Here is a 15,284-nt window from a genome sequence, read left to right as displayed (position 1 = left end):
AGCACAGCCAGAACCATGAGTGAATGTGGCTCCCCTAGGTGGCTCCAGGGAGGATGCAGGACAGTGCAAGTACACAGCTGTCGGGTAGACAGAACTCTGCCTAAGGTGTTCTGATACCAGAAAGCCGTCCATCCTCCACTGGGCATGGCACGAGCCCCAGGGGCTATGCTATGGGATCATCTGCTGAAGGGATGGAAATTCAACTTAACCAGGGCCCAAACCTCACCCATTTGCCTGCATCATGGCCTTGGGTTCTTTGAAGGGTACCTCTGGGAACAAGCCATGGCCTTGAGCAATGGCTGAAACCAGAACATGTGCAGAAAGTTGTGCTCATCCCACCTGGTCTCCCTGGGGCAGTCTGAAAAAGAATTCCCATGCCACTGAATTTTGCCTGAGTTTTCAGGAAGCATAATTTCAAGGGAGGACAAGAACAAAGCATGGTTCTAGCAATCCAGCAAGGACTGTTCACCTCATCAGCATCACAAAAAGCCTCTGTACAGACAAGACGCACACCATGCACGGGAAGAAAAGGGCCGTGCTGGCATAACCATTCACGCACATATCATGTGGCAGCCAGAGACGCAGGAGTTTGTTCAGGGGGCTGCCTTCGGTGGGTCCATGAAGGCAGGGTTGTAAGGAGGCTGGCTGACAGGGTAGGGCATGGCTGCACCTCCTGAAAATATAGAGGACACTGGTTGGCTATAGCCACAGGTTGCACTGAGGGGCAGAGGTGGGAGCTTCAGGGGTAGGGTGAGGTCGGTCAGCAGTGGTACTCACCAGCCTGTGTCTCGTGGTAAGCTGGTGGGCCCAGGGGCTGCGCCGGGTAGGGTGGCGGGAACTGCGTCGGATAGGGTGCTGCTGGCATCTTTGGCTGGGGGGGTATGGGATGGTAGCCCTGATACGTTGGTCCAGGATAGCTGGGTGGCACATTTGGAGGCTGCGGAAAGGGGACATGCACCACCGTGGTAGACGTAGTGGTGGTCACAATCGCTGTAAAAGGAATTCCAGTCAGGCTCCTTAGGCTTGCTGCCCCTCCCTCCAGGGGGAATCAGGGCCCCCTTCGATCCCCCTGCCATCCAGGAGCCTGTTCCTGTACACAAGGGGTGGGGGAGGGCATGCTTACGACGACGTGGTTGGCAGCACATCTTGTACAAACAGCAGCAGGAGCAGGTGAAGCAGATGATGATGATGACAACAGAGAGCACGAAGATGGTCAGGCCGATGGCTAAAATTGCCCCAAACCTGCCAAAGAGCCAGTCGTGACCCAAGGCCTCTCACCCTTCTCATTCCACACCTCACCCATTCCCAGGGGCCACCCTCTTGCTAAAGGAGACTGGACAATACAGATAGAGCAATTTCTGGGCGGTCTTGCTGTTTCTGCCTTGGTTTTCTGACTATAAAGGGGTGGGGGGAGGGGAGGGGAGCTTGTGAGTTGATTCAAAGCACCACACCTGGGTTCTGCCTTGCTGGCCCCACCCTCAGGAGCCAGGGAGAGGGATCTTCAGCGCCTCCCCGACTCCCTACCTATGTCTTGCTTTCCCGCAACTTATCAGGAGATGGTCATTAAGCATATGCCACAAGCCAGACAGTGGTGTCAGCCAAACTCTGGTGTGGGAGACAGACACCGTCCTTTGTTGAAGTAAGGTTATTCAGGAAGCACAGGTGATGAAGATGGGAAGATTTCCAGGAGAGTGGAGGCAGGTGTGGCCAGAACAGCAAGCCGAGAGAGGAAGCAGGCGAACACAGCCTCCATGCTGGCTGGCTCATGGCCCCAGCACAGGGCTGGTGGCCTCTTGGGGTGACAGTGAGCCCTCCAGATCCCAAGCACTGTACAAACTGTTCACAGCCATCCCTGGGCAAATTAAGAGCCATATAGGTGACATGAAGGGGCTGGAGGTGGTTTTGCTTCCTGGAAAAGGGGTACTTCCTGCCAGACCCAAGCCCCTACACAGAGTGGAGAGCCCACCCTCTGAGAAGGCAGGCCCTAGGCTGGGAAGTTCACCAGAACTAACTTTCAAAGACAGAGCCCTTTGCCAACTTCCCCTGTCCTAGAGGCCAAGTTCTAGTAAGGAAATGCTTGGTAAATTACACCAAGCACATGAAACATGGAAGGAGCTTGCTTAGCTGTAAGGCATCCACGCCTCAGAAACTCTTAGTGGGGGCCCACTCTGCTCTGCCTTGGGACAATGGACTTCTACCTCGAAGCCCAGATAGGCAGCGCCATCTCAGGGGAACTTACTGTCACAGCATAGGAACAGGTTAAGGTCAGACCCTTCACACTTCAGAATCAAAGCATACAACCTCTTTTTCAAAATAGGGGCTCATTGACCTTCACCCATAGCCGCTACTGACCCAGGGAATGGAAAACACACACACATGGCTGGAGACTTCAGGGCCATCATCAATCTCTCTCTCTCTCTCTCTCACACCCACACACACACACTCACACCCAACAGAAAGGCATACAAGCTCACCCCATATTAGTTTCTGCCTTCACTCAGATGCCTCCTGCAACCCCAACTTCCCCTTTCAATCAGTTTCGATCTTCTCCCCTTTCAGGGAAAAGGAAAGCAAATCTCAGTCCCTCCTCGAGGCCTTCCCTACTCTGACGTCAGCAGAAGGCAGGAAGCAGCCATGAGGCCTCTTAAAGACACAGTGCAGCCCAGGTGCCCCAGCTGCACTCAGCCCAGAGGGAGTCACAAGGTGTGTGGGAAGGCCCAGGCCTGTGGGCCTCCTTCTGGAGCTGCCTCCTAGCCTCCACTGCCCAGGCCTGGCCTCTCATCATGGCAAGTCCACCCCACCATCCGAAACAGCACGACTCTGGGGTGGAGAAGTCTCTCCTGTGTGTGCCTGAACCATACTCCTGCTCAGCCCAGCCAGCTGCCAGCCCTATCCCAGCCATCCTCCTCAATGAGCGCCTGCACCTGCTAGGCCCACGGACTGGGCCCTGGATGACACACAAGCCCTGTCCAGTCCAAGCCCTTACTCCTCCCCCACCACACGTGCTCCATGCCACTAGTCTCCCCTTGAGGATGCAGCTGTCTCCGCCACCCTGACAACTCTTCTCACTTCACTTCCTGCTCAAAAGCCTGCCATGGCTCCCATAATTCTTGAGGTTGCACAGAAATTTTCTTTGTAAGCTACTTGTCAGACTGTGTGTGCCTGTGTGTACTTTTCTGACACACATGCATGACATAGAGTGTAGTTGACAAAAAGAGAAGAAAATTCTCTAGGACTGGTTGCATCAAATAGTGAATGTACAATAAAGCAAATTTTAACCTTTAATTAAAAGTTCAAATGAGAGCCCTCCCTGGGGGCGCAATGGGTTAAAGCACAGCACTCTGAAGATATCGGCAGCCACTACAGCATGAGCTTGATCCCCGGCCATGGAGCTGACCCACATGACATGGCAGACAGACCTCTCCCACTGCTTCCCCTCAGCAATGTATTTCAGTAGCTCTGCCTGTTCTGCTCCCCACTCTGTCTCTGGTGAATCCTCTCACCATCCCCTCCCACCACACCTCTGGCCTGTACCCCAGTTCTTGTACACATAAATAAATAAATAAATCTTTGGAAAAAAATCCAAATGAAATAAAAATTTCCCTGTGTGGTCTGAGGATGCTCACCCTTTTTTCCTGTGTACCAGTTTTTGAAAGCACATGCTGTGTCCTGCCCGGGGGCCTTTGCACTTGCAGGTCCCACTGTCTGATCTGCCTTCTATTTCCTCCCAGTCCTACCCCCAAATAACTCATTCCTGTTTACCCTCAGACCTCAGCTCAAAACATCATTTCCTCAGGGACACCTTCCCTGACCATGCAGATGAGGTTAGGCTCCTTGATAAAAGCTCTTCCAGAATCAATTCCTGTCTTTCTCAGTTTATAAACACAAACTCGTGTGTGTGAGCATATGATAAGTGAGCATCTTGCCTCCAGTCTGTAGACTGGTGAGGGAAAGGCTGTACCTGCTTGAGCCCACCACTGTATCCCCAGCATCAGGCAGCTGTTTAATAAATATCTGATGGGTGAATAAGTTCATTCAGGGCCCATGGCAACATTTAGCAGCGCAGCCAGGCACGATGCTCTAAGGAAGTGCAATATTTGAGAGATGACTATAGAGTGGCAGGTCATGGTACTGAAGGAACCATACTGCTGTGAGGTAGGAGTGGGGGTTCTCAAGGTTGGGGCTACCGCCCAAATGAAGAAATGCAAAGGCCAAGTTCAGAAGGCAAGATGAGCACATGCAGGAGGGGACAGAAGGCAGGGAGCTTGTGGCAGAGCTGAAACGGGCGTCCCCAGGAGGCCAAAGGTGCAATGTCAAGAGCGTGAAAGGGCTGTATCTGGAGGTCTGTCTCTCACACGATGCTGGCAAGGCAGCAGACTGGCCGTGACACATTGGGTCTTAGTTGCAGGCAGGACTAGGAGCCAGCGGAGCTTTGCCAGAACCTCCCTGCCTTTTCCCTGTACTCACTGCAAAATCGGGACAGAGGATCAGAGAGAACCTGCCTGAGGCCAGAACCAGAGGTTCCTCTACTCAGGTGCTTAAAGTCACAGTATTTATGCCCAACCGTCCTTTGAATGGCCAGGACCTAGGAAGGGACAAGAATCCCAAAGAAGCAGGACAGGGCCAAAGAAGCTCTGGGGTGAGAACAAGCCAAGAATGGACACTAGGCCAGGCACAGAGCATTCAACAGCACAGAAAGGGACTCACCTGTCAAAGTCAGGGGAGAGTGGGGGTGAGGGAGCAGACCAGGGCCAGCTTTCCCAGGAGCTAATACTGCCACACTGCGCCCACACAGAGGGGGATACACCCATCCGGCTGTGATGGGCAGATGTGGGCTTATCCAGATCCTTGAGCTCTGACGTGACACCTCGTTCTTAGGAGACCCAAGGAGTTTCCCAGAGAAAAGTCAAGGTCAAGGGTCCAAGGGGAAGAGGGGGGTGGTAGTGGGAGAGGGGCAGAGCTGGCACAGGCCACCATGCCAGCACATGGAGTCCCCTATTGGGGATTCCTCAGCGCTCTGACCCCACCAAAGAGTCAACTTTCCAGTGAACAAACCACTATGCGTGCCCTTGGCCAAGGGGGCAGCACATGGATGCCAACCCGAGAGGACATCTTGGGACCTGGTTAGGTCCCAGACTTCAGGGCATTCACAGAAATGTCACTGACATCCGGGTCCCTCAAACCTCCCAGCACCTGCTTCTTGAGCCCCACACTTCCCTAAGGCAGGTCCTATGTGAGAGTCTGAGGTTTTTCTCAGGAAGCAGGGGGCAATGGAGCAGGAAAGCATAGGGGACACGGGTGGGCAGAGCAGAATCAGCACCCCACTGTGCTCAGTTACCACGATGGGGCTCAGCAGACTGGGTTCTGGGAGGAAGAGGTGCTCCTGAGCTGGCCCTGGCCGCCTCCCTGCCACCACAGTCCTGAGAAGCCAATCCTCGTCACCCCTGGGGACCTTGTTCTGCCTTGTCCCTGCTTGGCTAGCCCAGAGCAAGTCTCCACCATTGCAAAAGGAGCCCTTCACCCTGGTTCCTCCCCCAGATCCTGTCTTACTCCTCCTCTGTCACAGCCAAATTTCTCTTTGGCGCTCTCTGAGTTCACCTCACTGTACACGCTGCCAACTCACTCCTCAAATATTTCACTGACCTGCTTCTGCAAAGATGTCATGGCTCCCCACTGTGGAATCCATATTTCTCAATGCTCTTCTGCCTTTCTGTCTCCTCCCACCTCTCTGAACATTCCCTCTCAGTGCCTCCAGGGGATGTTGATAACCTCAAATATTGATAACCTCAGATTCTATCCTCAGCTCACTCATCCTACCCGAGCCTGAGCTGTTCACCCCAAACCCATTCCTTGCCCTGCACCATCACAAGACTGGACTTCTGGCCCTGTTACTGGTGCAGAGACCAGGACACCCCTTACCCCGTGCCTCTCCCCCAGTCCCCTTCTTAGCAGGCAACTGCTTAATGCCCAGTCACCTGCCTTACTTTGCTCCATTAAGTCCAGGCCCCCTAGATGTAGGGGGGGTTCCTATAAGGTATATATCTCTGACTAGTCTTTGGGGTGCAGGATCAGCCAGCAGAGCACAATGAGGAGGCCCAGAGCCAGGTGCTGAGGAGAGGGCATGGGCTGTTCTTCCCCTCCTCTCAGAAGTCCTGTCCCAATTTCTCTGTGGCCAGTAAGGCCCCACACTCAGACACAACAAGGCAGAAAGGAGTGGGGCAAGAGCCTAGACCCCACACACAGGCCCAGAACCTAAAGTGTCCTCCTTCAAAGGGGCAACCGGCATGGTGGATCTTCTCCACAGAGACACTCCCAGATCCATGGGGAGATAGTTAGTACATGGAATCGACTCCACCAGGAAGACACACACAGTGGCTTCACAACATTCCAGTCATATAAACTGGGCATCCTGACACCGAATGTGGCCCCATGACCCCCCACCATCAGCCTCTCATCACCATGCACTATTGCCATGCCACCTGTCCATCCTTCATCACCACCCAGTCCCAGCTCCTTGGCCCCTCACTGCACACTCAGCACCACAGGCCCCCTCACCTCATTCCTGCCACTGCTGCCCTTCGCTAGCACCTTTTACCCACCACCACCCATTACTGTCAGTCCCTCCCATCACCTTAGATCAGTGTGTATTCTGTGACACTGTGATTTACAATAAAAATAGATATTTGATCATTCAGATGACCAAAATATATCTCATACATATTTGGTCTTCATCCACAGTTCCTGGCTCACAACTCCCAAAAGTCTGAGAATTTCCTAACCTTTGAAAGTGATAACAGCATCTCTTGTTATGTTAATGAAGTGACCTCTGGGAAAGTAACTAAAGATGGGGTGACTGCCACTGGAGCCAACCAAGTGACTGAGGGGTAGAATCACCAGTCCCATGACCAGACCTCAGGAGAGGGCAGAAGGACTGGTCATTTGAGTTTGATTGCCTTAAACCGATGATTTAATCAATTATGCTTGTGTAATGAAGTCTCCAAAGAAACCCATTTGGAGGGGCTTCGGAAAGCTTCTGGATTGGTGACCACATGGAGAGGTGGGGAGACGGTGTGCCTGGAGAGGGAGGCACTGGGCCTTTCCCCTGTGCTCCCCTTCCCCCCAGGCATATATCTGGCTCTTTCTGAGTTTGCGATAAATGGATGATATAGTGAGTAAATGTCTTTCTTGGGTTCTGTGAGTAGTTCTAGAAAATTAACAAAACCCCAGAAGGGAGCTATGGGAATCTCTGATTCAGCAGAAGCACAAGTAACAGAACAGAGGCTGTGGCTGGTGTATCAAGTAGAGGAAGGTCTTGGGGGACTGAGCCCTTACCCTGTGGAATCTGGCCCTAGCTCTGGGGAGACAGAGCAGACCAGAGTTGAATTTTTACACACCCTGCTGGTATCTGAGACTTGCTGACTGGTAGAGGGAAACTCTACACATATCCCTGTTGGAAACTGGCCTCGGGACACCAAAAACAGATTCCCTACCCCAAACCCTCTACCACAGTCACCTCATTCCCAGCACAATGATAAGGACACAACTTCTGAAGAAAGATCAAGGTGGTCAGACAGAGTGACAGCTTCTCTGGGGCCCACACCCCAATGACTCTGTGCCAGCCCAGTCCCTTCACCCTAGCCCACCTGAACCCCCATCACCCCTGCCAGGAAGATGTACCCAACAGAATAGTACTTACTTACCCTAAAATGGGGCTGCTGTCTGTGTCAAATGGGTCCAGCTGATCCAGTGACTCCAGGTCAGCACCCATACTGCAAAAAAGAAACCGCACAGTCAACACCCCTAAACCCCACCCAGCACACCAGGCCCGTGCATTACCTCAGTGTAATCACCAAACATGTACAAAACCAGCCCTGTACTGAGCCACAGAGGCAGCCCAGATGGCCCCTAAGGAAGCATACCACACACCAGGGACTCTGGACATGATGTCACACTTCTCAAGGCACCTGGGACATTCTCTACACAGACCACATGTGAAGCCAGAAAACAAGCCTCAACAGATTTCAAAAGACACCTATCACAGAGAGTATCTTCTCTGACTACAATGAGGGGAAGTTAGAAATCAGGAACTTTTGTCAATGCCACAGAATTAAAAAGAAAGAAATACTAACATAACCTCATAGTTTGGAAAACGAACATGGCATGTGTACACATGCACACATGCACACCCATGCACAAAACCTGTGAGTTAAGTAAGAAATCATAAAGAACATTAAGACTATACCTGATCATGAAAATATTATAGGTCAAATTTCATGAAACACAGCTAAAATAGTTCCTAGAAATTTCTGTCTTTAACAGTTTGATGGTATTACATAAAGAAAATGGAAGAAATGAATAGAACAAAGAATAAGGGATTAGTAAATGTAAGTACAAAAGTAAAGAGAACCACCATAGAAAACCAAGACATGACCAAACAAAACTGGTATACCTCTGGCAAGACGAATCAAGAAAAGGAGAAAAGAGACAGAGAAATTTTCAGGACAAAAAATGAGAAATAGCTATAGGAACAACAGAGATTTTAAAACTAATAACCATATTTGTATTCTGATTTGAACAAACCTGCCTCTGAAAGGGCATTTTGGAGACAAGTATGGACAACTTAAGCCAGATTAGTACTGACAACGACATAGTTAATACCAAGTTGGGACGCAGCGTGGGGAGGCTGGGAAGGGAGAGCCATAGAGGTAAAACTGGTGTCTGTGGCCTTCTCACCTACCTGGCATTATGTAACTGGGGGAGAGAGCAGTAGAGAGGCTCAGAGGCACTTCTGGAAGAACATAAAGATTGGACCCAGGGCCTACGGGGCGAGGAGATACCAGGGCCTCCCACTCACTTGGGCTGGGATCTGGAAGCCTAGAGTTCAAGAGAAGGGAACCAGAGGGCCAGCCAAGCATCTACTCACCACAAACTTAGTAGTTAGAACAAAGTGATCTCAGAATGCCTGTGTCCCAGGGAAAAACTAGATAAACCCTCCATGGAGGAAGTCCTGAGCTCCAAATTTCTACAATCAGTTCTGTAAATGCAATGGTTTGCAGACAACTGAAAGCTTTCTGGAACACTAGGATACTAGACAATATAGATAGAAAACTGCCACTAAAATATCCATAGGTTTAGATATTGAAATACCAGACACTGACATTAACAGAACAACATATATAATGTTCAAGGAGATTAAAGATTAAGCAATTCAAATCTTGAAATATAAAGGAAAAACAAAACATCTAGAACTAAATAATAATAATAATAATACAATAAACTAGTAAGTTCTTACACTGATTTAACAGATTAGATACAGCTAAAGATATAATTAGTGAACTTTAGAATAGTTCCTCAAGCAAATAATATAGATTGAAGCTCAGAGACACGAAAAGACAGCAAATATGAAAACAGAAGACAGTAGGTTAAATATGAAACAGAGTTTACAAAAAGTCCTAAGTGTATAATTACAGTTCCAAAATGAGAGAAGGGAGAGAATGGGGCAGAAACAACCATTAAAGAGAAAATGACTAAAATATATTCTAAGACTGATGAATAACAGTAAGCCATGGATTGAAGCAGTGCTTTGAATCCCAAGAAGTATAAATTCAGAGACGCACCATAGTAAAGTCACTGAAAACCAGAGATTAAAAATCTTAAAAGTAGTCAGAGAGAAGACATATTACTTGGAATGAGCAATGAAATTGTCATCTTCATATTGCTCAACTAAAACAGTAGACATCAGAAGAAAAAAGGAAATGAAAGTATCTATGTGCTAAAAGAATTTGAGAAATGTCAACCTAGAAATCTATTACCCTGAAAAATATTCTTTAAGAAGGAAGGGGAAGTAAAGATATTTTCAGACAAATGAAACCGAGAAAATATGACACCAGCAGTCCTGCATTAAAGGTAGAAGGAACATGATCTCAGGTGAAGCTTGTAGGAAGCAATAAAATGTAACAGAAAAACAAAAAAACATAAATGTGAATAAATATTCACTGTCAAAAACAATCAAAATATTGTCTTTGTAGTTTACAATGTTATTTCTATATAATAAAATAAACAATACACCAGAAAGTCAAGGCAATCTTAAACATGTATGCACCTAATAACCAAGCATCTGAATCCATGAAATAAAAACTGATGGAAGTGGAAGAATAAAGATATGTAATCTCTCAGTAATCAACAGGACAAGTAGACAAAAAAATGCAGAGAAAATATTTAAACACTGTTATCAACTGACTTGGCCTCACTCAGACTTATAAAACACTATACACTCAACAACTGCATAGTACTAGTTGTTTCAAGTACTTTTGAAACTGTCATTAATACTGCTGGGAGCTGCTCTGACCCTGGCCAATGGTAATCACCCCCCAAAGCTGAGGAGTATGATCATCTCAACTCTCTATCTGCAGCCAAATGGAAAGGACACACAGACTGTGCCAAAGGGAGATACATGCAGGGGTCTAGAACTTTGATTCCAGCCTGTGAAATAGTCACAAGATGCAGGACGCAGGCATGACACACAGTGTGGCACATGCCCACACACTGTGTCCCCCAGGGCTCCCAAGGTGGTACCTGCACAAATCCGATACAACTCTCCCCCACCCCAGATGAAGACACATACTGCAGGGTACACACACTCACACCAATGTGCCCACCCCAAGGGCATGGTAGAACAACAGTGAACCCCTGAAAAACCTGCTCAGTCCAAGGCTGGGTGAGCTGGAGCCCTTGAGGGTGGGGGGGAGGGGCAAGGGACGAGAGGAGCAGGTCTGGGGAATACACCCCAGAACAGGGCTCCCAATCTCCTGGGCCAGTGACCCAGCCACTGGTCACAGGAGGCCAGGACTCCAGGGCTACTTCTCTTTCATGCAAGCTCCTGCTGGGCAGGCTGAGACCACCCACCCTCTGATCACCAGTGCACCCACCTGTACTTAGGCACAGTACAACTTTCCTTGGTCTTCTTCAGCACGTCAGAGCAGCAGTACTGATCAGAACAGCTGCCACAGCAGAAATCAGGACAGAACTGAGGGAAGGCACTGGAAGCCATACAAAACTCACCATGGGCTGGAGCAGAGAAACATATTTATTCATCTGTGCCACATTAGGTTTCGGCCACGTCCCTTCCCCAGCACAGTAAACAGGAATGAGAACACTGGACCATCTCTGAGCCATCCTCCTCAATGGCCACCTCTAGCTACCACCCTAACTGGCTCTGCCCTCTCCAGAGGCCACGGCAGGGCTCCCGCTTTTCCCACAGGTCTGCTTGGGAGGGTGTGTCTGACAGGAGAATGAACTTTCTGGGCAGGTGTAGGACTAGGCCACCCATCCTCAAGCCATCACTGGTGCTCACTGCCTCAGGATTAACTGAGACTCTACAAAGCAGGGTCCAGACTGCAAAGGATCATGAAGGGCACCCCAAATTCCCAGCCCTTCCCCACTTTGCCCATATTCTCACCTGTTCCCTATCCTCCATTCTCAAATCTACTCACCCCAAGAACTTAATGTTATGCCCCTCCAGTAGCCACCTGAGCACAGCAGTCACACCCTGAATATTAACACCCCACACCAGAAACTGACTGGGTGGTTCTCAGTCCTTCTATCTCTACTGCTCAGCCTCATCCCCCCGGGACACCAGAACTTCTGCAAACTGTTCCTTAACCAACTGACCACTGACCACAATCACATCCACCCCTTGGGTGGACGTAGCACCAGCCCTGTGATGGACCAGCAGCAGGTGCTTAGGGAGCGTTTGGCCCATGGCACCCCTGGAAGCCCTAAAGCCATTGCAGGCTCTCAGAAGCAGAATAGGAACCCACGGACATCCCCAGAGGCGGAGGATGTAACCGGTACAGGTTTCACGGACTCGGCCCCCACTCCAGATGCTGGAACTCCAAATCCCATCAGTACCAAGAAGAAGCACTCAGGGACGTGAGGGCAGAGCTGAGCAGCCAGGTTGGGATAAAACCGGACATGAGGGCTCTGGGAGGACCTGGTGGTTCGCAGCTGATCGTTTTTGGCTCTCAATCGGTTTTCAGCATGCCGGTGGAGTCCACTTCAGCAGAACTGGTAGAACATCCTAGCTAACCTGTGTTTCTCTCCCTCTTTCCCTGGGTTATTCCTTTACCTTTCTCCTTATAAATAAATCCATTATTTAACCTTTTGAGTGTGTCCATAATACGACTGAATCATAAGCGTGTGGGTGAAGACCCACAGACAGGCACCCCAATTCACACTAGGGTGCCCTGTAACAGGGGGAAGCCAAAGCTGCAGCGTGCAAGGTTATATTGATATAACAGGGCTTTGGGTGGCCCCAGGTTTACGAGACTACATCCTCAGGCAACATTAGCAAATCAAATGCCCACTGGCAGAAGGGGACATTTCCAGATTCTGCATGGGCTGATCCCAAATGGAAACATGCAGTCCAGCAAGACCCAGATGAACATGGTAGACTGGACACAGTCTGGTGCTAGTCCCTGAGTGTGACTCCATCCCCTGGAAACAGGCCTGGCACAGCAGGAGGAGACCCAGCCTGGTCAGGTGCTGAGGAGTGTGCAGCATCTGGAGACCCTGCCCACCCAGTTATCTGAGTCCTGGGGCCATCAGAACAACAGTGACCTCCTTAAGAAGAGTAAACTAGGGAGGGGAGAGGAATTGCTTTGTTTTTGGCAACCTGCTTGGGGTAAAATGGTGGGGCAGGACCAGACCAACAGGCCCAGCCCAGACAGCACTCCTGAAAGCTGGTGTGCAGTATGGACCATGCTACTGAGTAGCTGGAGTGACCCCACCTCAGGCAACATTGGATGGAGGTTTTACAGCCTCCACAGCCTGGCTGGAGCCAATAATTCGAGCTGAAGACACACACCAGTGAATGTTTGAGTTAAGTGTTCAGGTGACTAAAGTTCTGAGTCCTGGAAAATCCAGACCAGGCTCTCCAGACCTCACTGAACTTCCCAGGACTTCAACTTCCTGCTCCCCTACCCCAGGTCTTCCAGATTCAGACCCGTCCCTAGAAAAATCAAGCCCTTCCCCTTGGCAGAACCACCCACGCCTCAAGATCCTGAGGGAACTTAGGCTTCCCAGGCTGGAATGGGTGGGAGTGGGGAGCTGTTCCAATTCCGACCCTAAACCGGCCCCAGCCTGGCCCCCTCCTCCAGTGAACTATCCACAATCAGCACACACGGGTGCCTCCCCCACACGGGGCCAGCCTCGGCCCTCTCCAGAAACTCAAAAGCTGGAGGCTGCGGGTGGAGGCTCCCAGGAAGGGGGGAAGGGATCTTCCAGAAGGGCCACTCACTCCCTTGGACCATCAGAAAGACCTCCCCACCGATCCAGGGAAGAACAAAGACAGCAGCTGCCTGGGAGCTGCGCAGCAGCGTCACTTAGACTGGAAAGGGTGCTGGGTTAGGCAAGGTCAGTACTAGGTATTCCCGGAGAGACCGGATAGGGTTGGGGAGTTTGGGGGAGGAGGCACCGTGGGACGGCTCTTTCCAGGGTCAGGGACGTGGCTGCCCCTCTCCTCCCTTAGAGCCAAACTCCCCCCTCCGCCAAGGCTCACCACCCGGAGGCGGCGGCAGTAGCAGCGGCAGCAGCAGCCAGAGGATCCGAGACGCCGGGGCCGGCGCAGCCATGGCTGGACGGACGGAGGACTGGACGGAGGACTGACCGAAGCGCCAGGGGACGGGGTCTGGGGGCAGCGGCGGTCTCCGACCCGAATGGCCCAGGCTTTCTTGCCCCGCCCCCTGGTGATTCCCGGAACCCCGCGGGGGAGGGGGGACGGAGGAGGGCGAGGCTGGCGGGGCGGGGGCAGAGGGGGGAGTGGGGGGGGGCGGGAAGCGGACTCAGCTCGCAACCTCCCGGTGAGGTACACATCCGGTGTCCTGGAGGACAGCTCGGTTCCCTGGCAGGCGCCCTGCCACCCAGCGAGGTGGCCTTCTACTTTCAGGGTACTTTTTGCTCCCTGCCTTCAGTCCCCACCTCTCTGGAGGGACCCTCATGAGCCTAGCACCTGTTGGGTGCGACCAGGTGCTGCGATAACACAACTATCAGTCGGACTAGATAAGGGTCATAATAAACTGGGCCTCCAATCCAAGTGTGATAATTAACTGGACCCAGCATCTGGGAGACAGGGGTGGGAGGAATTGACCCTCGCATCACGGGGCACAGCAATGAGTCACCCCTTTGGAATGGGAACCTAGAATCTATATGAGACCCTTTTCTCCCTTAGGGCTGGCAGTAGCTGCTGACCCCACTCTAGGGGCTCTGTGGGGGGAGCAAAAAACTCTGCTTGCTCATCCTTTCTGCCTGCCATCTTTCTTTCTTGTGGCTGGACACAGAAGCCGGGACAAAACAGCACCAAGAGAGGCTACACAGGCCTCTCCCCACCTGTCGGGCCTCACTCCCTGAAGTGACCTGAAGACCTGATGTGGAGGCCCAGTGTCAGTGCCCAGAGCAGACCCAGAGCAGACCGCAGCACACTGTGGTGCCCAGCAGATGCTGATTCCCCTCTGGAAGTTTGGTCTGGGGCTTACCCTGGCTCAGGGCAAGACTGACCCAGGTGGCCTGGTCTGAAGTCTGGAACAGAGAGCTCCGTGCATACACTAAGCCACCTCCAGGATCTAGGTGTAAGGGGAAAGGATGTCCTGAAGGAATTCTACAGATAGCGGTTTTGTGGACTTTACCACCCACACCTTGGAACTAACTATAAATTCCAACACCAAAGAGAAGCATCCTGGGACTGGAGGGTGGAGTTTAGCAGTGATGTCTGGATATAAAACAGGACATGTGGACTCTGGGGGGCTCTTGACTTCTTGGCTCCTGGCTTATGGCTTTTCGCTGGTTTTCAGCAAGCTTTTGGGGTTCCAGATCCATGGAACTGGTAGGATGCATTAACCAGCTTCTCTCTCTCTTTCCCTGAGTTATTCATTCCCCATTCTCTTGTAAACAAACCCATTATTAACCTTTTTGTGTGTGTCTGCAGTTGAATCTTGTTTTGTTTTTTTGTTTTCCTTCAAAGGTTTATTTATTTATGCATACAAGAACTGAGGTAACCCGTGGATGAGGGTGAGGACCCACAGTCAGGCTATACCAAGTCACACTCCCCTGTAACAAGAGAAGTGGTGACTGGTGGCCATCTTTGTCTGCTCCAGGTATAGGTGCTTTCCCACGAGATTTCCTGAGATGGGCAACAGCTAACAGGCCCCCAGTGCTCCCTCACTGTGGGCAGGAGTCTCCAGCAGAGTCAGGGAAAGGGAGTTGGAACACTGGTTGCTATAACAAAACAT

At 51.0% G+C, this 15,284-nt stretch overlaps 1 protein-coding gene across 1 annotated transcript; it reads right to left on the bottom strand.

Moving 5' to 3' along the window:
• Positions 1-502: 502 nt before the first annotated feature.
• Positions 503-13,749, bottom strand: SHISA5 (shisa family member 5). Its single transcript, XM_012720677.1, has 6 exons — positions 13,559-13,749; positions 10,929-11,067; positions 7,701-7,769; positions 1,124-1,242; positions 778-990; positions 503-673 (listed from the first exon to the last, which is right to left on the bottom strand). The coding sequence occupies exons 1-6, from the start codon at positions 13,629-13,631 to the stop codon at positions 594-596; spliced, it is 693 nt and encodes a 230-aa protein (XP_012576131.1). The 5' UTR covers positions 13,632-13,749; the 3' UTR covers positions 503-593.
• Between the last annotated feature and the right edge of the window lie 1,535 nt (positions 13,750-15,284).

The sequence above is a fragment of the Condylura cristata genome, unplaced genomic scaffold (genome assembly GCF_000260355.1).
Source record: "Condylura cristata isolate star-nosed mole 26May11 unplaced genomic scaffold, ConCri1.0 scaffold00004, whole genome shotgun sequence".
NCBI lineage: Eukaryota > Metazoa > Chordata > Mammalia > Eulipotyphla > Talpidae > Condylura > Condylura cristata.
This window is presented reverse-complemented; position numbering and strand designations above follow the sequence as displayed.

What these genes read in the sequence shown, in the direction of transcription:
- SHISA5 (XM_012720677.1), bottom strand. Translation starts at nt 13,631, where the DNA reads ATGGCTGCGCCGGCCCCGGCGTCTCGGATCCTCTGGCTGCTGCTGCCG. An exon ending in GACAGCAGCCCCATTTTAGG is followed by an intron (nt 1,243 to 7,700) that starts GTAAGTAAGTAC and finishes GCTCTTTGGCAG; the next exon opens with GTTTGGGGCAATTTTAGCCA. An exon ending in TTACCACGAGACACAGGCTG is followed by an intron (nt 674 to 777) that starts GTGAGTACCACT and finishes CTATATTTTCAG; the next exon opens with GAGGTGCAGCCATGCCCTAC.